Here is a 20,508-nt window from a genome sequence, read left to right on the forward strand (position 1 = left end):
GCAGGTCGATGTCTTCGGCGACGAGGGCTTTAATACATGGCGACGAGAGAGCAGCGTCCGGCAGCGATTGGGGCAGGGCAGAGAATCCGACTTCAGCGCGAGCGCAATCTATGACCGCAGCATGACGAGACAGGAAATCCCAGCCCAAAATAACATCGTGGGAACAAAACGGCAGGACGACGAACTCGATTGTATATAGGACGTCCTGAATCAAAACTCGTGCTGTGCAAGCTGCTGACGGCTTGATGTACTGAGCGCTGGCCGTGCGCAGCGAGAGACCGGCAATTGGCGTCTTAACTTTCTTCAAGCGGCGACAAAGTTGTGCGTCTATTACTGAAATTGCGGCGCCAGTGTCGACAAGGGCCATGACAGAAATTCCCTCGACCGAAACGTCAATCAGGTTCGCAGATGACAGCTGAGGTCTTTGGTAGTTCGACAGGGACGCAGTTCTTGCCTCAGAAACTGCGGCATCTAGTTTTCCTCTTGAGAACTATTAGGTCGACGACGCATCGGAGAGATGGAGCGGCGTCGCGGCGAAGGGGAACGGCGATCGGCAAGTGGTGAGCGTTCGGGGGAGAACGGACGAGTCGACGGACGGGGCTCAGCAGACGCAGAGTACTGATGCGCTGGAGGCCAGTACCCGGCCGGCGGTGTCGAGACTGGGAGACGGCGACGACAATAGCGGGCTACGTGCCCAGGCAATCCGCAGGTGTAGCAAATAGGCCGGTAATCCGTCGTGCGCCAGGGATCTCGGCCTCGTGGAGAGGGTCGCATATAAGGTGCCGGCGCTGGTACGGGCACTGACACTGTAGGGTACGTAGGCGGTTGAGTTTGAGCAACGACCTCGGCCTAAATCAGTGGACGGGCGGCAGGTCTTGGGACGACGTTGGCATAACTCAGAGGCGTGGCGACAGGTCTGGGAGCGGCGTCAGCGTACGTCAGTGGAGCAGCGACATGTGATGGTGAATGGGCGGACGGAAGCGCCTCAGCAACCTGCTCGCGAATAGCATGTTGGAGAGCCGGGGCCAAATATGGTGGCGACCCCAGAGGGCTAGGCAAAAGAGAAAGCTGACGGGCCACCTCCTCACGCACAAAGTCTGACTTGGTGCAGCAGAGAGGAGTTATCAGCTGCGGGTGTCAGTCCAGCAAGTGACTCTATATGAGCTGAATGCTGACGAGTCAGGACCCGCTGCTTCCGCAGCTCCTTGAAGCTCTGCCACAGCGTGATGACTTTTGAAACGGTGCGCAAGTCCCGCGCTAGCAGCATTTGAAAGGCGTGATCATCAATACCTTTCAGGATCTGCTTTATCTTGTCAGCTTCCGGCATGCTGACGTTCACTCGGTTGCAGAGGGCAATTACATCTTCTATGTAGCTGGTGAAGCTTTCGCCGACCTGCTGCGACCGTTCACGCAAGCGCTGTTCGGCGCGGAGTTGTCTGCCGGCTGGGCGACCAAACACTTCGGGGAACTTTGTCTTGAAGGCCGACCAAGTTCCAACGTCCCCTTCATGGTTGCGGTACCATAAATTGGCGACACCGGTAAGATAAAAAATGACATTGTTTATCTTAGTCTCGTCGTCCCATTTGTTATAGAGACTCATACGTTCGTAAGACGCGATCCAATCTTCCACGTCCTGCTCATCTGTTCCGCTGAAGACAGCCGGGTCCCGCTGGCGAAGGGAGCCGGCACAGATGACAGTCGGTGGGCCTGCTTGCACGGCTTGATTATGGGTGTCCACAGGCATAGCAGGTGTTGGAAGAGTGCGGTTACGGAGCTCCAGAGCCAATATCGTTACCCGGCGACTCCACCAAATGTAAGACGGGGGTTTATTAAAGGCATTGGGACCTTATTAAAGGAGCAGGGCGGCAACAGTCTGCGGTCAGCCAAAGCGAGCCCAAAGCACGCGCAGCGATGGCACTGCCGCCGCTGCACAGAATGTTCGTCTTCGTCTTTACACTTTTTTCAAGTACACACTGCGACGCTCCCGGTCAAGCCGTGGCTCGAGCAAAAAGGCATCTTCGTCCCGTGGACTGTAAACTGTTTGCACTGTAGAAGACCGGAGACCATCGACCACATTTTTCTTCAGTGTTCGGACGCGGTTTTTCTATGGGACATTCTGCAACGAACCATAAAAAAGGACTTGTCAGTCACGCCGTACGGCATCCGCTTTCTCCCTACCGCTAATGAGGGAGGGGTGCCCTATGACATGATTATGGCCCTGTGCCTCTATAGCATATGGCGCACTAGGATGGCTGTGCATCACGCCGACCTGAACCCAAGGCCGGCCAGAGAGTACTTTATTGAAAGTGTTGCTTTCATACGTGAAGTGTGTAAAGCAAGCGGTGACCAACCAGACTGGCTGCCGCTGTTCGACGCTCTTGACAATTTGAAGCGCTTTTAAACACCGACGCAAGCCAAAGAACGGCAAGCGCCTTTTAAATTGTTCCATTTGTGTATGTATTGTTGCTGGCCGCAGAACAGGCAATAAAGAAAAAAAGAGGACCACGGCTGGTATATCACGCAACGTGGGCGCCGCTGGTGTAGTGGTATCATGCAGGATTCCCATTCTTGCGACCCGGGTTCGATTCCCGGGCGGCGCATATAAAACAGGCGTATTTTATTATTTTTTTCAGCGTCTAGGAATATACTTGTGTCACCGGTGTCTTTTGGCCATTTAACTGCAGGCGGCACACTGCGAGTATGCTTGAGGACAACGGCTGGTACATCACGCAACGTGGGCGCCGCTGGTGTAGTGGTATCATGCAGGATTCCCATTCTTGCGACCCGGGTTCGATTCCCGGGCGGCGCATATAAAAGAGGCGTATTTTATTATTTTTTTCAGCGTCTAGGAATATACTTGTGTCACCGGTGTCTTTTGGCCATTTAACTGCAGGCGGCACACTGCGAGTATGCTTGAGGACAACGGCTGGTATATCACGCAACGTGGGCGCCGCTGGTGTAGTGGTATCATGCAGGATTCCCATTCTTGCGACCCGGGTTCGATTCCCGGGCGGCGCATATAAAAGAGGCGTATTTTATTATTTTTTTCAGCGTCTAGGAATATACTTGTGTCACCGGTGTCTTTTGGCCATTTAACTGCAGGCGGCACACTGCGAGTATGCTTCAGGACAACGGCTGGTATATCACGCAACGTGGGCGCCGCTGGTGTAGTGGTATCATGCAGGATTCCCATTCTTGCGACCCGGGTTCGATTCCCGGGCGGCGCATATAAAAGAGGCGTATTTTATTATTTTTTTCAGCGTCTAGGAATATACTTGTGTCACCGGTGTCTTTTGGCCATTTAACTGCAGGCGGCACACTGCGAGTATGCTTGAGGACAACGGCTGGTATATCACGCAACGTGGGCGCCGCTGGTGTAGTATATTCTACTTCCGGCCACCGAGCGTGACGGACGCTTGTAGAATGGGCTCCACTGGAGCAGCGATTGCGGCCCGTGCCGGCCGCGGAAACAGGATTGCTGAAACTGCTGATAACGAGTATCAGGTTCTTTTGCCAACTTTACCTACCGGACGGCTGGTGTTAAACACTGTTTTTCTTCATGGCGATGTGCGACGGCGGCCTTTCAAAGTCGAAGACTTCCGTGATGCCCTGGTCAAGAACGGAACTCTCCCTGACGTGATAGCGGTGGGGGCGTACCAGGTTAACCACGTATGGGCGGTGACCCTCAGCAATCCCGAGGCAACCAAGCGGCTGCTCGCCGTGAAGGAAATGCAAGTGAAAGGGGGCCGGTGCATGATCATCGACCCTGAGGACCAGCACGTCAAACTACGGCTGCATTGGATGCTGCCCGGCGTCGATGACGAGGACATCAGAATGGCATTTGCAGCGTTCGGAAAGATCACCGCAGTGACCCGCGAAAGGTGGCGAGTTCAAGGAATGACTGAAAAGGCCTCTACTACAAGGACTGTTTTATTGAAGATGAAGCCAGGCGTAACAGTCGAAGACATTCCTCATCAGCTGAGGGTGGCGGGAGAGCTTGCGCTTGTGGTTGTGCCTGGTAGGCCAATGCAATGTCTGCGCTGTCGCGGCACTGGACACGTACGGCGGGAATGCAAAATTCCTCGCTGTCAGAAATGTAAGCGATTCGGTCATGGTGAGGCTGATTGCATTCGCATTTACGCATCGGCCACGGGAGCTGCGTTGGAGGACGAAAAGGCGGACCTGCAAATGGATGCCGCTGAAGCTGAGGAGGCGGCTAAGGGGGCAGGGGGAGCGGAGAAGGTAGCAGCAGCCACCGTCTCCTCACCTGCTTCCGCGGAGGACACCGTAACGCCCAGCGACCAAGGGAAGGAGCCTGAACTTCCAGGCGCCGCGGCGACCGAAACGGCAGGGGACGGCGGATCTGCAGGTGCTTCAAAAACCGAGGTGCCCGAACCTATGTGCAGCGACGAGGGCAGGGATGACGGCGACAGCCGCATGGCGACCGTTAGTGCTCCCGTCAAGCGCCCTCACAATCTGATTCTCAACGAAGGGACCAACGATACTACCACCACTGCAGAGGAGCCTCCAACGAAAGCTGCGCAGGCCCGGAGGCCTGCATTCAAGCCGCGCCCCAACGTTTCATCTGAAAGACGAGTCGCCGCAAGTTCACCTTTGCGGCAAAGCCACGGCGACCGACCTGAGGACCCTGGCGTCACACAAAGCGTCTAGCGATACGCTGGACGTGAGAGGTAGGCGCCATGCTCTCGGTCTCTACACCTTTTTGTCGAAATGGCTCCGCTATGTTGTCTGAAAATAGCCACACTTAATGCAAGGGGGTTGGCGGGGAAAAGAAAACAGAGTCAAGTATATTGACTTATAACAGACTGTGACATTGACCTATTGGCGGTACAAGAAACTAAAGTAGACGGAGAGGAAGAGACCGGGAGCATGGTACAGCGTTTCACGTGTAGGTATTACGCAGTAGTGGCTCATGCAGTTGGAACGTCGGCTGGGTGTGTGCTCTTCGTCAAAAAGCTGCCGGGCCTGGTTGTTCAAGCTTATGCAACATGCTCTCATGGACGATTTATTGTGCTTGATTATGCTTACATGAATGTGGAGTGGAGAATGATCTGCCTTTACGCACCTAACAAAGTTGACGAGAGGGCAGCCTTTTTTGGAAAAGTTGAGGAGTACTTCACTGTCGAAAGGCAAATGATCGTCATGGGTGATTTCAACTGTGTCTTGGCTGCGCGTGACAAAACAAGTGATAGAATATTCAGAGACATAAGTACCGAAAGATTGTCCGAGTTAGTGGAAAAATGGAATATTGAAGATGTGGCTGACTGTTTAGAGGGTGAGCGGGATGTGCAATTCACGCACTTTCAGCGTACGAGTCACGCACGTCTAGACCGTATTTATATGGCGGTAGACCTGCTGCCAAAATGCAACAATTACAAGGGTGAACCTGTGTCCTTCTCGGACCACTGTTTGGTACAGTGTAGGATAGGAACAGCAAAATGGGACAATGCTTTTAATTGGGACTTGTGGAAATTTAGTGATAAGCTGTTAAAGTGTGAACGTTTTTGTGACAATATAAAAGAAGAAATTGGCAAAGTAGAGCCAAATTCAAGACAAAAGTTATGGGAGCAGTGGGAACTATGTAAGCAGCGAATTAAAATATACGCAATTGAAAAGGCTAGCTCCTTGAAAAAAAGTGGAAAAAATAAAGGAAAAGGATTTAAGAGAACTGCTGCGGAAACTAATTGAGCAAAAAACTAATACGTTTGGAATATACGGAGGTCTATTTAAAATGTATTTTAAACATATTTTGTATTCATGAATGCACTAAAAATATGTAGGAAATACGTTTCTGAAATTTCATGCTTGGTATTCGAATATATTTTTAAAATGTGCCAAAAATACCTCACTTAAAGCATACTTCGAGCACTTTTCAAATACATGAAAAAATATGCATGCAGTTTTAGCATCTTGTCAGTGTATTAAAAGTGTATTTTCGAAAATATGAAATTAATTCATCGAAAGTATACTTCAATTCGAGAAAACGGGCAGCCCTTGTAAACGTATATGTATGCAGTTTTAGCATCTTGTCAATGTATTAAAAGTGAACTTTCGTAAATATGAAATTAAATCATCCGAAATATATTTCAATCCTAACAAACGGGCAGTCCTTTTAAACGTCTTTGCACACTTCTAGCTGCCATGAACAGTCGAGTGCTCGAAATCATGTTTCGGGAAATGGCATTTGCGTGTCGTCAACGTATTTGAAGTGTACTTCCGTAAATACGTAATTAATTAGTCCAAAGAACACTGAAATTCGAGCAAATTGGCAGTCCGCATTAGCATATTTGCAGCGCACTACAAGCTGTCGTTGAACAATCTAATGCTCAAAATCGAGTTTCGGGACATCGCATTTTGGTGCTGGCCATCTATTTAAAGTGTACTTTCGTAAATACGCAATTAATCCGTCTGAAGTATATTTCAATTCTAACAAATGGGTTGTCCGCGTAAACATATTTGCATTACACTTCAAGCAACCGTGGAACAATCTAGGGCTCGAAATGACGTTTCAGCGAAGAGTGAAAACTTTCCCTTTCTTGTCATCCTTTCGTTTATGGTAACTTCTAGCAGGAAGGTAATCACCACTTATACCCCTGCTGCACGGGCGCTTCGAATGCCTTCCAGCCGAATGTCATCTAACGATGCTACATGTGTTCTGTCTAAGGGAGTGCTTGAAGATAATATTACGCCAATGAATATTAACCGCGTCAGCATGAAATTTCCCCGGGAGTGCGCCGATGAGGACGACTGCACTCATACTGTTGTTTACATCGCTTGTTTACATAACATAAAACGCAATCTGCGCTTTGGTTCTAATAAACAATCTGTTTTCTTTTTTACTGGTTGTACTCGTGATTGTTTACGCAGTGCTACAATGTGTGGGAAGCGATGATGCGATCGCACGCCTGAGAAAGCCGGGTTGTTGGCATCGCGCAGGACTGGGGCTTCTCGCTTCTTGTCCCGGCTTTCTCCGACGTGACCAGTACTTTTTTTAAACTACTTTATCCAGAAGTATGTATGGCGACTGTTCGCTTTAACTGAAACGGCCTAACTTGTTATCCACAAGCTAGCGACGGCGACGACTGCTGCTGGCCGTAAAGCACGGCTCGGCAGTCTGGGTCACACCGGCGATTCCCGTTCATCGTACGCGTGCCCTGCGATGTAAGCAATAGTTGATTTCAGGTCACTGTTGCCAAAACTACACCTGGTGACCATTTGCATTCGCTAAAGCTTGTGATTCGCTCTTCACAACCGCCGAAATCACAGATCCAACCCTGCGAACTCGCTGGGCCTAGTCGTCGCGGAAGGGAACAGAGCCGTCGTCGATTGAAACTGATTTGGTAAGCGCTTATCGCTGGTGAGTGTTCAGGTATGCACACGTGAAATATAGCCGTTCGTTTCGCTCATTTAGAAGCGCGAGCATGCACACACCGCCGCCTCATCACCGTGCTCTCGCTCAGCCGCCGACAAGGCTGACCGTCCGCCGACCGGATTCGTCGGTGTCGTTGGCCTGAAAAACGTCTCCCTCTAGAATCATATTATAGTCAACTAGATATTTCACTATAATTACATGCTGTTGTTCAGCGTGATATATACTGTCGTTGTCGGACTAGTGTGACCGCCGTCGTCGTCGTCGCTGTACACTGAAAACGAGCTGAGGCTTTCGAATGCGTTTCGAAAGTGTCGTGCAGCACCGCGGCAGTCCATCGAGTCCGAATGTCATTCCTATTCTCGAATGCCATTCCACTCAATGTCATTCGAACATTTCCGTGTGAGAACGTGATAGCATTATACCAGCAAAAGCGCCTTGGGTACTTCTGGGTCCGAATAAGCCAGCGGAAAGGACCCCGTGTGGCAGGGCAGACCGGCTCCCTTACACGCCCATGTATCTGTTGGTTGACAGTTCGACTCCTGACCTGTGCCTGACGCAAGTTTCAACTAGCAATTCCGTTCTCAAATAATCCCAGATTCGAACGCGACCAGTAGGGTACTTCTCCGATACTTCGGAAGCCCACAGTATTTGCGCAAAAAAAGGTATCACCGTGCAAAATAGTGCGTCGCTTTTGCTGGGTATATATACGGCAAGCCAAGTATAGCGCTTGTCGTAGGATTTGTTGTTTGCTTTGTCGCTGTCGTCTTGGTATGCTGTATGTAGCCGTATTCAATCACGTGACCTTATAATATCAGACTCCTGTTGATTAATGATAAATACCCGTGTACGATTTGTTCTCCAGTTGATGAATTAACCCGTGTCATTCCATGGAGCCGCCCAGTAGACTTTTTTTTAAGCCCGAGTAAACACATTTTTAATGTATTAAATGTATATTTTTAGTATATTTCTAATGTATATTTTTATTATATTTTTAATGCATTATAAATATGCTAAGCGGGCAAAAATGTACTTTTCACGTATTTTTAAGAACGTTTAAAATATTATTCCTAGTATACTTAGAAAGCATTCGTATTGCAGTTTAAGCATAGGGACAAAAAAATGCGAAATAAATATGAAATTAATACAATACGTTTGAAATGCATTTTTAGCACATCCTCTTTTCGCTAAGGGATAAAGCTCCTGGAAAGTGGATTGAGGACGTAAAAAAAATTAAACAAAAGCTTGAAGTTATGGAACAAGAGCGTTATCGCGGTGCGCTGGTGCGTGCGAGAGCCGAAGAGGCGGTTTTCGGTGAAACACCAACAAAACGAGCATTGGGCATGGAAAAAGCACGGGCTGAGCGCAATAGGATTGATAAAATTGAATGGGGAGGTGTCGTAGCAGATGACGCAACGCATATAAAGCAAGCTTTTGCTGAATTCTATCAGGCGCTTTTCGCAAAACACGACGTAGACATCGACACATTCAAGGGAAGGTTTCTAGGAGCGATGCCAAGATTAGATGACGAACAGAAACAGAGATTAGAGGCACCAATTACTGAATCCGAAGTGCAAACAGCAATAGGAAATTTAAACTCGGGTAAGTCGCCTGGACCAGACGGTTTAAGTGCGGCTTTCTATAAAGCCTTTAAGCAAGACATTTCCCCTTTGTTAACGGCACTCTTTAATGACGCATATGAATTAAAAGCACTACCTCCTTCCTTTGGCGTATCTTACACTGTCCTAATTCCGAAAACGGAAGATAGTGAAAAGTTGAAGCATGTTACAGCCTACAGGCCGATTTCACTTACGAACATGGACTACAAGATATTCATGAAGGTGCTAGCAAGGCGGTTACAAAGCGTAATGAATGTGATAGTTGGTTCTCATCAGACGTGCGGCATCAAAGGTCGTTCTATAGTGTCTAATATTCATAAAGCAAGATGTGTTCTTGAGTGTTGTCATATTACGAACAGTCCTGTTGCTATCCTTCAGTTAGACCTGGAAAAAGCGTTTGACTGCGTGGCACATGAACTTTTGTTTTTAATTTTGGATCACGTGAATGTCGGGTCAGTCATCAGGAAGGGAGTGGCCATGGCGTACCGAAACTGCACAACGAGACTAATAGTAAATAAGAGTTTGGGGGCCCCCATAAGCGTGAAGCGTTCGGTGCGCCAAGGCTGCCCCCTAAGCCCTCTTTTGTTTGGGGTATACATGGAATCCCCGTGTTTGAGCATAATACAGAATGACGGTATTCAAGGTTTTAAGTTACAAGCGACAGAAATTAAGTTGCTGGCTTATGCGGATGACGTAGCTGTTTTCGCTACTGATTATGAGAGCATAAGGAAGGCCATTGATTGTGTTCGGCAATTTAGTCAATCGACAGGAAGTCGAGTCAACTGGGCCAAATGTATTGGCTTCTGGCATGGTGAGTGGCCAACCACTCCTGTTAACTTTGCGAATGTGTCCTGGGTAACGACCTCAGTGAAGTATTTAGGTGTCCCACTGGAACGTTATCGAGATAGCGAACCGCATTGGAAAAGGCAGCTGGAAGACACCCGTGCAAAAACTGACAAGTGGAAAGGGGCTACGTTATCTACATTTGCCAGAGCTACAGTGTGCAACTTATTCTTCATCAGCAAGTTGTGGTACGTGATGCAGGTACTGCACTGTTCGCGAGTTAACGTGCAGAAACTGCACCGCATCTTTGCAGTGTTTGTCTGGGCCTCGAGCTGGGAACGATGCAGCCGGACAAATTTGTTCAGAAGTGTAAAAGACGGAGGACTAGGGCTCAGCCATCTGTTTTTGCGCCAAATTGTCAGCAGATTTTTATTCTTTCGAGACGCGAGTGACCCGTTCTTGCGCACAATTTGTCAAGTAAGGCTGGGCCATGCATTACGGGAATGGATTGTTGGAACAGATAACATTCAAGGTCGTATTTTTGGATACACCAGAGAAGTGGTTATGAGTGTTAGATTTCTAGCTGCTCGTTTTTCGCAGCAGTACCTCTCGACTGTAAAAAAAAAAACACTCTATCGTGATTTACGAGATGTTGTTCTGCCTGAACCATTGTACAGGGCCACATACCGTGGAGGCCAGGGCGGTAATGTGTTGAAGAGGGTGAAGAAAACGCAGGTACAAGCAGCAGCCAAAAGCTTCTTTTTCAGATTACACACAGAAACACTGGCCGTCAAAGCATTTATGGAGAAAAAGGGAATGTTTCTTCCTTGGGGTTCAGATTGTCTGATATGTAAGAAGCCAGAGACAATCGATCATGTATTCTTGCACTGCTGGGAAGGCGTCTACTTCTGGGACGTCTTGCAAAGAACGCTGAAGAAAGACTTGCCTCTAGACACGTATGGAATACGGTATCTCCCTCTACAGAACGAAGAGGGAGTGCCTTATGATGCAATACTGCTGCTGGGCCTCCACGCTATTTGGCGCTCACGAATGGCTGGATACCACTGTGAACCGGATGCGAGGCCTGCACGAATTTACTTCCGCGAGAGTGTGCACTGGTTTGTTGAAATACAGAAAACGGGTGCTCACGTTCCTGAGTGGCTCTCGAGGGTAGAGCCCTTGGTGTCCTTAAAGGACTTTTAGCATGACGATGCCTGCAGCAGACGGTTGAGTGTGAGTACCACCTGAAAGGGGTACAATGTAAATTTCCTTTTGTGTTTGTGTACCGTGTCGGAGCCCGGCAATAAAGAAAAAAAAAGCGCCGCTGGTGTAGTGGTATCATGCAAGATTCCCATTCTTGCGACCCGCGTTCGATTCCCGGGCGGCGCATATAAAAGAGGCGTATTTTTTTTTTTCAGCGTCTAGGAATATACTTGTGTCACCGGTGTCTTTTGGCCATTTAACTGCAGGCGGCACACTGCGAGTATGCTTGAGGACAACGGCTGGTATATCACGCAGCGTGGGCGCCGCTGGTGTAGTGGTATCATGCAAGATTCCCATTCTTGCGACCCGGGTTCGATTCCCGGGCGGCGCATATAAAAGAGGCGTATTTTATTTTTTTTTTCTCCGTCTAGGAATGTACTTGTGTCACCGGTGTCTTTTGGCCATTTAACTGCAGGCGGCACACTGCGAGTATGCTTGAGGACAACGGCTGGTATATCACGCAACGTGGCGCCGCTGGTGTAGTGGTATCATGCAAGATTGGATTCCACTTCCGGCCGCGATAGCGAACGGACGCGTGTGAAATGGGCTCCGTTGGAGCGGTATCAGCGGCCGTGTCCGGCCGCGGTAACAGGTTTTCTTCTGCATCGGATGATGAGTATCGTGTTGTTTTGCCTAGTCTGCCTTCAGGGCGTTTGGTTTTGAATACCGTTTTTAGGCATGCGGACGTGAGAGCGCGGCCCTACCGAGTAGAAGACTTCAGGGATACGCTGGTGAATTTGAATCTGCTCCCCGAGGTTACGGCCTTGGGGGCGTATCAAATGAATCACGTGTGGGCAGTTACCTTCAAGTGTGACGCAGGTGTGCAAAGACTGCTCGCCAACAACGAAGTGCAAGTGAAGAACCATCGCTGCGTTCTCATCGACCCGTCTCACCAGGACCTACGGTTGAAACTGCACTGGCTGCTGCCCACCGCCCCCGACGACGACGTGCGGGCGGCTTTGCTAGTGTACGGGAAAGCGACAGATGTGGTCAAGGAGCGTTGGAGGGTGAATGGTGTGTCTGACAAGAGCTCGACGACCCGGACCGTGACTTTGAAGCTCAAGGCCGGTATGAAGCCGGAAGATATACCGCATCAGCTTAGGATCGCTGGTGAGCTGGCCCTTGTCGTGGTGCCGGGCAGGGCACCCCTCTGCTTGCGATGCCAGAGCACAGGCCACATACGTCGTGACTGCAAGGTACCGCGCTGTGTGCTATGTCGTCGCTTTGGCCACGACGAGACCGAGTGCGTGCGTACCTACGCCAGCGTCGCAGGGCCCGCGAGGAGTGACGATAACTCGGAGATCCTAATGGATGAAGCTGATGCTGAAGCAGCAGCCAAGGCGGAGTCAGAAGACAAAGCTACGGCTGGAAATGAGCCGGCTGAGCAAGCCTCGGGCGAATCAGTACGCCAAGGCACTCCGAACCTCGAAGAAAATGGCACACCTGCGAGAACAGAAGACCCATCGACGGCGAGGTTGGTTCAGGACGAGAAGATAAACGCGACATCGGTGGGAAGCGCCAGCGAGGGGGAGCAGAACATGGATACATCAAACGAGGGCAACGCCGCCGCGGCGACTAAACGCTCGCACGAAGTCGTCGAGGAAGATGACACATCTTCTGGCCCGCCTGTCAACGGAGAGCCACCGTCAAAAGCAGCTCCCGTGCGTCGGTCGACGTTGCGACCTCGGCCGAACATCCCTCCAGACCGGAGGACGACGACGAGGGCGACGACGCCGCCGGCGGCCTCGTAGTTGTAAGTTTTGTGACTGGACGAGCGCTTGTTCTGGCTCTGAGGATGCTTCTTGTCAACGGTAAGCACCATCCTCTTGGTCTCCTTCCATAGTACAATGGCGCTACCAGATAGAACTTTGCGATTCGCCACAATCAATGTCCGAGGGCTATGTGCGAGGAGGAGGCAACGGCAGTTATATAGGTTGTCAACGGAAAAAGATTTAGATATTATTGCCGTACAAGAGACGAAAATTGAAGGAGATGTTGAGACCGAGAGTATGGTGCTGCCTTTCATGTCACATTACTACGCGTGTGTGAGCCATGCGGTGGGGAGATCCGCAGGCTGTGTTCTTTTTGTGCGCCAACATTTGGGGCTTGAGGTGCAGGCCGTACGGTCGGACATTGCAGGACGTATGGTTTTTTGCGATTTTAGTTTTGGTTCAGTGCTGTGGCGAGTGATATGCTTGTATGCTCCTAATGTACTCGAGGAAAGACGACAGATGTTTGAGGGACTCAAAAATTATTGCGATGTCGATCGGAAACTAGTACTGATGGGAGACTTTAATTGTGTTTTAGCGACGCGAGATAAAGCGAACGATACACCGTACAGAGACGCCAGCACGGCAGAACTTCGAAGCTTAATCGATGAATTTGGGCTCGAAGACGTAGCGGAATGCTTGGAAGACGACCACTGCGTTCGCTTTACGCATTTCCAAGGAGCCAGTCACGCCCGGCTTGATAGAATGTACGTTTCGGCCGAATTGACAGCGCTTTGCCGAGAGTACCATGTGCAGTCTGTGTCATTCAGCGACCACTGTCTTGTCTGGTTTGATATTAAGAACAAGAAAGAAAATAAAAATAAATTCACATGGGAGTTATGGAAGTTTAACGCGAAGATTTTAGATGACGACGGTTTCAAGGAACAAGTGTCAAGTATGCTTGAAGAAATTAAGGATGATACAGCCACAGTGGTTTGCGAACAATGGGAGACTTTCAAGCAAAAAACTAAAATGAAAGCGTTGGAACGAGCTAGCGCTATAAAGTACGAGAATGATAAGTATGAGACGAACTTACGAAAGAGCCTGCAAATGCTAATAAATCAAGAAAACTCAGCTCCAGGCACTTCAAGGCTGACATCTGTTCGCTCAAACATAAGCTCGAACAGTTTGATATCGACCGATACCGCGGTGCGCTTGTACGAGCCAGAGCCGATAAAGAGATAACCGGTGAGGCACCAACTAAAAGAGCACTTGCAAGGGAAAGAAAATGGGCCCGCAAGAATGCGATTTGCGAAGTTGAACAAAACGGCATTGCTTTGAACGAACAGAACGACATCGAAAACGCTTTCACCCTGTTTTACAAAGGTCTTTTTGCGCGTAGAGCGGTAGACTTAGAAATCTTCAGGACAAAATTCCTGGCTTTAATGCCTAGGATTAATAACAACTCAAAAGAGGTGTTAGAGCGCCCGATTACTGTCGCTGAAATAGAGTTGGCTATCGATGACTTAAAACGAGGGAGGTCACCAGGACCAGATGGATTAGGCGCTGAATGCTACAAGACTTTCAAGAATGAATTAGCCCCTATAATAGCCCACCTTTTAGAAAACGCATATGAAGGGAAGCGCCTACCGCCTTCTTTCCTGGCCACGCATACAGTTTTCATCCGCAAAACAGAGGATCGAATCGCTTTAAGGCAAGTAAAGTCCTATCGTCCAATCAGCTTAACGAACGTCGACTACAAGATCTATATGAAAGTACTGGCTAAAAGACTTCAAACGGTTATAAAAGAGATTGTTGGACCACTCCAGACTTGCGGTGTAAGGGATCGGTCAATATTCACTAACAATCACACGGCGAGATGCGTGCTGGAGTGCTGCGATGCACTAAACATGAACGTCGCAATGCTCCAGCTCGATTTGGAGAAAGCGTTCGATCGTGTACCACATGAAATCTTGTTTACACTTTTGCAACACGTCAACGTGGGAGCAGTTATCACAGAGGGTGTCGCAATGGCTTACAGGGGATGCACAACGCGCCTAGTAATCAACAAATCGGTAGGAGCACCGATCGAGGTGCAACGATCCGTGCGACAGGGTTGCCCCCTCTCACCATTACTTTTTGCCTTATATATCGAACCCTTCTGCCTTAGTATAATAGACACCAGCTACGTAAAAGGCTTTAAATTACAGCTAACCAAAGTGAAACTGTTGGCATACGCGGATGATGTGGCGGTTTTCTGCGTTGACAGTGAGAGCATCTTGAAAACGGTGGAAATTGTTAAGCGTTTCTGTGATGCCAGCGGCAGCGCTGTTAACTGGGGCAAGTGCCTTGGATTCTGGCACGGTTCTTGGGCGACGAAACCAGGCACTTTCGCCAACATGCAATGAGCTGATACACCAGCAAGGTACCTAGGTGCTCCTTTAGAGTTTTACCGCGACAGTGAGCCCTACTGGCGGAGCCAAGTTGCAGAAATGCGTGAAAGAACGGAGAAGGTTAAAGGAGGGGACTTGTCTATGTTTGCGCGCAGCACTGTGTGCAATGTCTTTTTTGTTACCAAACTGTGGTATGTGCTAAGTGTTTTGCACTGCTCACGCGCCAATGTACAAAAGTTGCACCGTGTATTGGCCATCTTTGTGGGGGGGTCCGTATGGGTGAGGACAAGCCGCACCAACCTCTTCCGGAGAGTTAGTCAAGGAGGCCTGGGCTTGTCGCATTTATTCCCGAGGCAAGTGGTCAACCGTTTTTGTTTCCTTCGAGATGTGAAGGACCCTTTTTTGCGTACTGTAGTACAGATCAGATTGAGCAGACTTTTACCGGATTTTGTGGTATCTACCGAGTGTATACCAGGAGGTGTTTTTGGATTCCTGAAGGAGGTTGCGGTTTCCTGTAATTTCCTCAGCGCACGTTTTTCCTACCAATATCTTGCAAAAGTAAAACGCATACAGCTATACAAGGACCTTACAGACCTGGTTTTTCCTGTGCCACTGTATCGAACTATGGGGGGGAAATCTGACTGTGCAGCCTGCTCGTGCCCCCCCCCCCCCCCCGCCACCGAATACGGGCCGGTGTAGTTTCGGCTACTAGGCTTTGTTTCGGTGCAATGCCAGCAGTGGGGATGGGATGGCCGGGACCCATCCTCTGGGGATGCAAACCCCCAATGGGAGTGGCAGCGACTCCCAGACGACTGTGAGGGCCAGTCGTGCACGTGAGGTCCGATGCCTGAGCGGAGGCAGGCCTGGGTTTATACTCAGGTTGGACCCACGAAATCCGGCCCGGAAGGCATGTCAAAACGCCAAAAGGTTTTCAAATACATGCTACCTTCCTTCCTCTGCGCGCGGGGGCGTGCAAGTCTGGCTACCGACGCGTCGGTTTCTGGTTACGGAGAAACCAGGTCCGCGCGGGGGTTCATAGTGGCCAGGCTCTGAGGACCGCCGCCTTGGGGAAGCGGCCTTACGGCCGGCCGCAGGCTTAACCGCCTGCGGGATGCCGGGGGATGAGGGCTTAGTACTGCCTAGTAAGAGTCTGGCGAAAACCGAAGATGTGTGGAGTACCGGTGGAGTAGGCCCGGGTCATCTCATCCTAAGCCACGTTCTTGGTTAGTGGCCCGGTCGCCCAGCCTTGAACACTCTCTCCTCTGTAGGAGAAGAGTAAGCTAGGAGAGGAAATAAGTGCATGGATGGTTGGAGGAAGCACAGATGGACCCCCCGGAGCGACCAGTTCTGAGGCCGCGAGGCCGTTGACGTTCTGGACCTCCACTGGCTCGGGACTATCACACATACTTCCGGTGTCCGAAAAACCGCGAAAAGCCTTCGACGGCTAGTAGCCGGCAGGTGGGAAAGGCCTTCTAGTGTGCGAGAGGAGCCCCAGGTAGCTACTGACCCCGTGTTAGGTTTTCCTGTCTCCGACGGTCGGAGCCCGTTGCGTATGGTGGGTGGTCGGGCATCCCGTGAGTGGGGCCGCACCATTGGGCAATCTCGATGCTCTCCCTGCCCTGGCCAGGCGGGCCAGTAATGGAGTCGAGATAATTGAAGGATCAGAGCAAAAAACTCGCTGTCCCCATTCCCTTCCCACGTCCCATTTCCCTTTCCGCTACTTACCAGGGGAGGTCAGGGGAGCCTCCCCGGGCCCGCTCTCTCGGCTGTGGGTCGCTAATGTAGTATTTTCCCTATTATTTTATTTTTCCACCCACGGGTGGTCAAATTACAACTTGCCTACGGACCTCCTCTTTTATTTTTCAATTGGGTTAAGCCTGTTGTGTGTAAACGGTGCAGGCAGGGGCCTATTATTTTTATTTCCTTTTCGGTTGCCCCATCCTATTAAATGTATCGAACTATGTACAGCACCCATCCAGGCAGCGATGTTTTAAAGCGTGTGAAGCGAATGTATGTAGCTCCGGGAGCCAAGTCCTTTTTCTTCAGGCTGCACACCGGAACGTTGGAGGTAAAAACTTGGATGGCAGAGAAAGGATTGTATGTTCCATGGGGTGATCATTGCTTTATATGTAGAAAGCCAGAAACTATCGAGCATGTTTTTTTGGGCTGCTGGGGAGGAGTATTCTTTTGGGACATTCTTCAAAGAACACTGAAAAAAGATCTGCCCCTTGACCCCCGTGGGATTCGTTTCCTAGCAGTGGAAAATGAAGAAGGTGTACCGTTTGACGCAGTAATGCTCATGGGATTGCACTGTATTTGGAAGGCCTGCATGGCGGCCCGACATGCTGACATCGATGCAAGGCCGGCGCAGGAGTACTTTCGCGAGTCTGTAGGCAGATTCTTGGAAACCTACAAAACTTTGAAACAAGTGCCTGAATGAGTACCGAAAGTTGAGCCTCTTGTACATATGAAACGCTTTTAGCGCCTTACGTCAGCCAAGGTTTGGTTGATGGTTTTAGCCCATACCGCCGCCATGTACCATTAAGTGTGTGTATACTTCTCTTGTTTTCTTGTGATATATGTGTCTGAGCAGGCAATAAAAAAAAAGCGCCGCTGGTGTAGTGGTATCATGCAAGATTCCCATTCTTGCGACCCGGGTTCGATTCCCGGGCGGCGCATATAAAACAGGCGTATGTTATTTTTTTTTCACCGCCTACGAATATACTTGTGTCACAGGTGTCTTTTGGCCATCGTACTGCAGGCGGCGCACTGCGAATATGCTTAAGAACAACGCCTGGTATGTCACACAACGTGGGCGCCGCTGGTGTAGAGGTATCATGCAAGATTCCCATTCTCGCGACCCGGGTTCGATTCCCGGGCGGCGCGTATAAAAGAGGCGTATGTTATTTTTTTTTTTCACCGTCTACGAATATACTTGTGTCACAGGTGTCTTTTGGCCATCGTACTGCAGGCGGCGCACTGCGAATATACTTAAGAACAACGCCTGGTATGTCACACAACGTGGGCGCCGCTGGTGTAGTAGTCATTCTACTTCCGGCCACCGAGCGTGACGGACGCTTGTAGAATGGGCTCCACTGGAGCAGCGATTGCGGCCCGTGCCGGCCGCGGAAACACGATTGCTGAAACTGCTGATAACGAGTATCAGGTTCTTTTGCCAACTTTGCCTACCGGACGGCTGGTGTTAAACACTGTTTTTCTTCATGGCGATGTGCGACGGCGGCCTTTCAAAGTCGAAGACTTCCGTGATGCCCTGATCAAGAACGGAACTCTCCCTGACGCGATAGCGGTGGGGGCGTACCAGGTTAACCACGTATGGACGGTGACCCTCAGCAGTCCCGAGGCAACCAAGCGGCTGCTCGCCGTGAAGGAAATGCAAGTGAAAGGGGCCCGGTGCATGATCATCGACCCTGAGGACCAGCACGTCAAACTACGGCTGCATTGGATGCTGCCCGGCGTCGATGACGAGGACATCAGAACGTCATTTGCAGCGTTCGGAAAGATCACCGCAGTGACCCGCGAAAGGTGGCGAGTTCAAGGAATGACGGAAAAGGCCTCTACTACAAGGACTGTTTTATTGAAGATGAAGCCAGGCGTAACAGTCGAAGACATTCCTCATCAGCTGAGGGTGGCGGGAGAGCTTGCGTTTGTGGTTGTGCCTGGTAGGCCAATGCAATGTCTGCGCTGTCGCGGCACTGGACACGTACGGCGGGAATGCAAAATTCCTCGCTGTCAGAAATGTAAGCGATTCGGTCATGGTGAGGCTGATTGCATTCGCACCTACGCATCGGCCACGGGAGCTGCGTTGGAGGACGAAAAGGCGGAGCTGCAAATGGATGCCGCTGAAGCGGAGGAGGCGGCTACGGGGGCAGGGGGAGCGGTGAAGGTAGCAGCAGCCACCGTCTCCTCACCTGCTTCCGCGGAGGACACCGAGACGCCCAGCGACCAAGGGAAGGAGCCTGAACTTCCAGGCGCCGCGGCGACCGAAACGGCAGGGGACGGCGGTACTGCAGGTGCTTCAAAAACCGAGGTGCCCGAACCTATATGCAGCGACGAGGGCAGGGATGACGGCGACAGCCGCATGGCGACCGGTAGTGCTCCCGTCAAGCGCCCTCACAATCTGACTCTCAACGAAGGGACCAACGATACTACCACCACTGCAGAGGAGCCTCCAACGAAAGCTGCGCAGGCCCGGAGGCCTGCATTCAAGCCGCGCCCCAACGTTTCATCTGAAAGACGAGTCGCCGCAAGTTCACCTTTGCGGCAAGGCCACGGCGACCGACCTGAGGACCCTGGCGTCACACAAAGCGTCTAGCGATACGCTGGACGTGAGAGGTAAGCGCCATGCTCTCGGTTTCTCTACACCTTTTTGTCGAAATGGCTCCGCTATGTTGTCTGAAAATAGCCACACTTAATGCAAGGGGGTTGGCGGGGAAAAGAAAACAGAGTCAAGTATATCGACTTATAACAGACTGTGACATTGACCTGTTGGCGGTACAAGAAACTAAAGTAGACGGGGAGGAAGAGACCGGGAGCATGGTGCAGCGTTTCACGTGTAGGTATTACGGAGTAGTGGCTCATGCAGTTGGAACGTCGGCTGGGTGTGTGCTCTTGTTCAGGCTTATGCAACATGTTCTCATGGACAATTTATTGTGCTTGATTATGCTTACATGAATGTGGAGTGGAGAATGATCTGCCTTTACGCACCTAACAAAGTTGACGAGAGGGCAGCCTTTTTTGGAAAAGTTGAGGAGTACTTCACTGTCGAAAGGCAAATGATCGTCATGGGTGATTTCAACTGTGTCTTGGCTGCGCGTGACAAAACAAGTGATAGAATATTCAGAGACATAAGTACCGAAAGACTGTCCGAGTTAGTGGAAAAATGGAACATCGAAGATGTGGGTGACTGTTTAGAGGGTGAGCGGGATGTGCAATTCACGCACTTTCAGCGTACGAGTCACGCACGTCTAGACCGTATTTATATGGCGGTAGACCTGCTGCCAAAATGCAACAATTATAAGGTTGAACCTGTGTCCTCTCGGACGTAGGATAGGAACAGCAAAACGGGACAATGCTTTTAATTGGGACTTGTGGAAATTTAGTGATAAGCTGTTAAAGTGTGAACGTTTTTGTGACAATATAAAAGAAGAAATTGGCAAAGTAGAGCCAAATTCAAGACAAAAGTTATGGGAGCAGTGGGAACTATGTAAGCAGCAAATTAAAATATACGCAATTGAAAAGGCTAGCTGCTTGAAAAAAGAGGAAAAAATAAAGGAAAAGGGTTTAAGAGAACTGCTGTGGAAACTAATTGAGCAGGAGAGTAAAGCTCCTAG

The 20,508-nt window shown here is 50.1% G+C and overlaps 3 protein-coding genes and 8 non-coding genes across 11 annotated transcripts; all 11 read left to right on the plus strand.

Moving 5' to 3' along the window:
• Positions 1-2,529: 2,529 nt before the first annotated feature.
• Positions 2,530-2,600, plus strand: TRNAG-CCC (transfer RNA glycine (anticodon CCC)). The gene has a single exon. It is a non-coding gene; the product is annotated as a tRNA-Gly (tRNA).
• A 138-nt stretch (positions 2,601-2,738) lies between these two features.
• On the plus strand, positions 2,739-2,809 carry TRNAG-CCC (transfer RNA glycine (anticodon CCC)). The gene has a single exon. It is a non-coding gene; the product is annotated as a tRNA-Gly (tRNA).
• A 138-nt stretch (positions 2,810-2,947) lies between these two features.
• On the plus strand, positions 2,948-3,018 carry TRNAG-CCC (transfer RNA glycine (anticodon CCC)). Its single transcript has one exon. It is a non-coding gene; the product is annotated as a tRNA-Gly (tRNA).
• A 138-nt stretch (positions 3,019-3,156) lies between these two features.
• On the plus strand, positions 3,157-3,227 carry TRNAG-CCC (transfer RNA glycine (anticodon CCC)). Its single transcript has one exon. It is a non-coding gene; the product is annotated as a tRNA-Gly (tRNA).
• A 526-nt stretch (positions 3,228-3,753) lies between these two features.
• On the plus strand, positions 3,754-4,671 carry LOC149338607 (uncharacterized). Its single transcript, XM_089550341.1, has one exon. The coding sequence runs from the start codon at positions 3,754-3,756 to the stop codon at positions 4,669-4,671; it is 918 nt and encodes a 305-aa protein (XP_089406467.1).
• Positions 4,672-11,110: 6,439 nt separating this feature from the next.
• TRNAG-CCC (transfer RNA glycine (anticodon CCC)) lies at positions 11,111-11,181 on the plus strand. Its single transcript has one exon. It is a non-coding gene; the product is annotated as a tRNA-Gly (tRNA).
• A 134-nt stretch (positions 11,182-11,315) lies between these two features.
• On the plus strand, positions 11,316-11,386 carry TRNAG-CCC (transfer RNA glycine (anticodon CCC)). The gene has a single exon. It is a non-coding gene; the product is annotated as a tRNA-Gly (tRNA).
• Positions 11,387-11,583: 197 nt separating this feature from the next.
• On the plus strand, positions 11,584-12,806 carry LOC149338610 (uncharacterized). Its single transcript, XM_089550762.1, has one exon. It carries the CDS (start codon positions 11,598-11,600, stop codon positions 12,804-12,806), a length of 1,209 nt encoding a protein of 402 aa, XP_089406888.1. The 5' UTR covers positions 11,584-11,597.
• Positions 12,807-17,764: 4,958 nt separating this feature from the next.
• Positions 17,765-17,835, plus strand: TRNAG-CCC (transfer RNA glycine (anticodon CCC)). The gene has a single exon. It is a non-coding gene; the product is annotated as a tRNA-Gly (tRNA).
• Positions 17,836-17,972: 137 nt separating this feature from the next.
• TRNAG-CCC (transfer RNA glycine (anticodon CCC)) lies at positions 17,973-18,043 on the plus strand. Its single transcript has one exon. It is a non-coding gene; the product is annotated as a tRNA-Gly (tRNA).
• A 529-nt stretch (positions 18,044-18,572) lies between these two features.
• LOC149338613 (uncharacterized) lies at positions 18,573-19,490 on the plus strand. The gene has a single exon (XM_089550342.1). The coding sequence runs from the start codon at positions 18,573-18,575 to the stop codon at positions 19,488-19,490; it is 918 nt and encodes a 305-aa protein (XP_089406468.1).
• The last annotated feature ends 1,018 nt before the right edge of the window (positions 19,491-20,508 follow it).

Source organism: Amblyomma mixtum, chromosome 6, assembly GCF_055824585.1.
Source record: "Amblyomma mixtum isolate Tamu chromosome 6, ASM5582458v1, whole genome shotgun sequence".
NCBI classification, from domain to species: Eukaryota; Metazoa; Arthropoda; class Arachnida; order Ixodida; family Ixodidae; genus Amblyomma; species Amblyomma mixtum.

Bases quoted from the DNA above. Each gene is read 5' to 3' on its own strand.
- LOC149338607 (XM_089550341.1), top strand. From the start codon at position 3,754: ATGATCATCGACCCTGAGGACCAGCACGTCAAACTACGGCTGCATTGG.
- LOC149338610 (XM_089550762.1), top strand. From the start codon at position 11,598: ATGGGCTCCGTTGGAGCGGTATCAGCGGCCGTGTCCGGCCGCGGTAAC.
- LOC149338613 (XM_089550342.1), top strand. From the start codon at position 18,573: ATGATCATCGACCCTGAGGACCAGCACGTCAAACTACGGCTGCATTGG.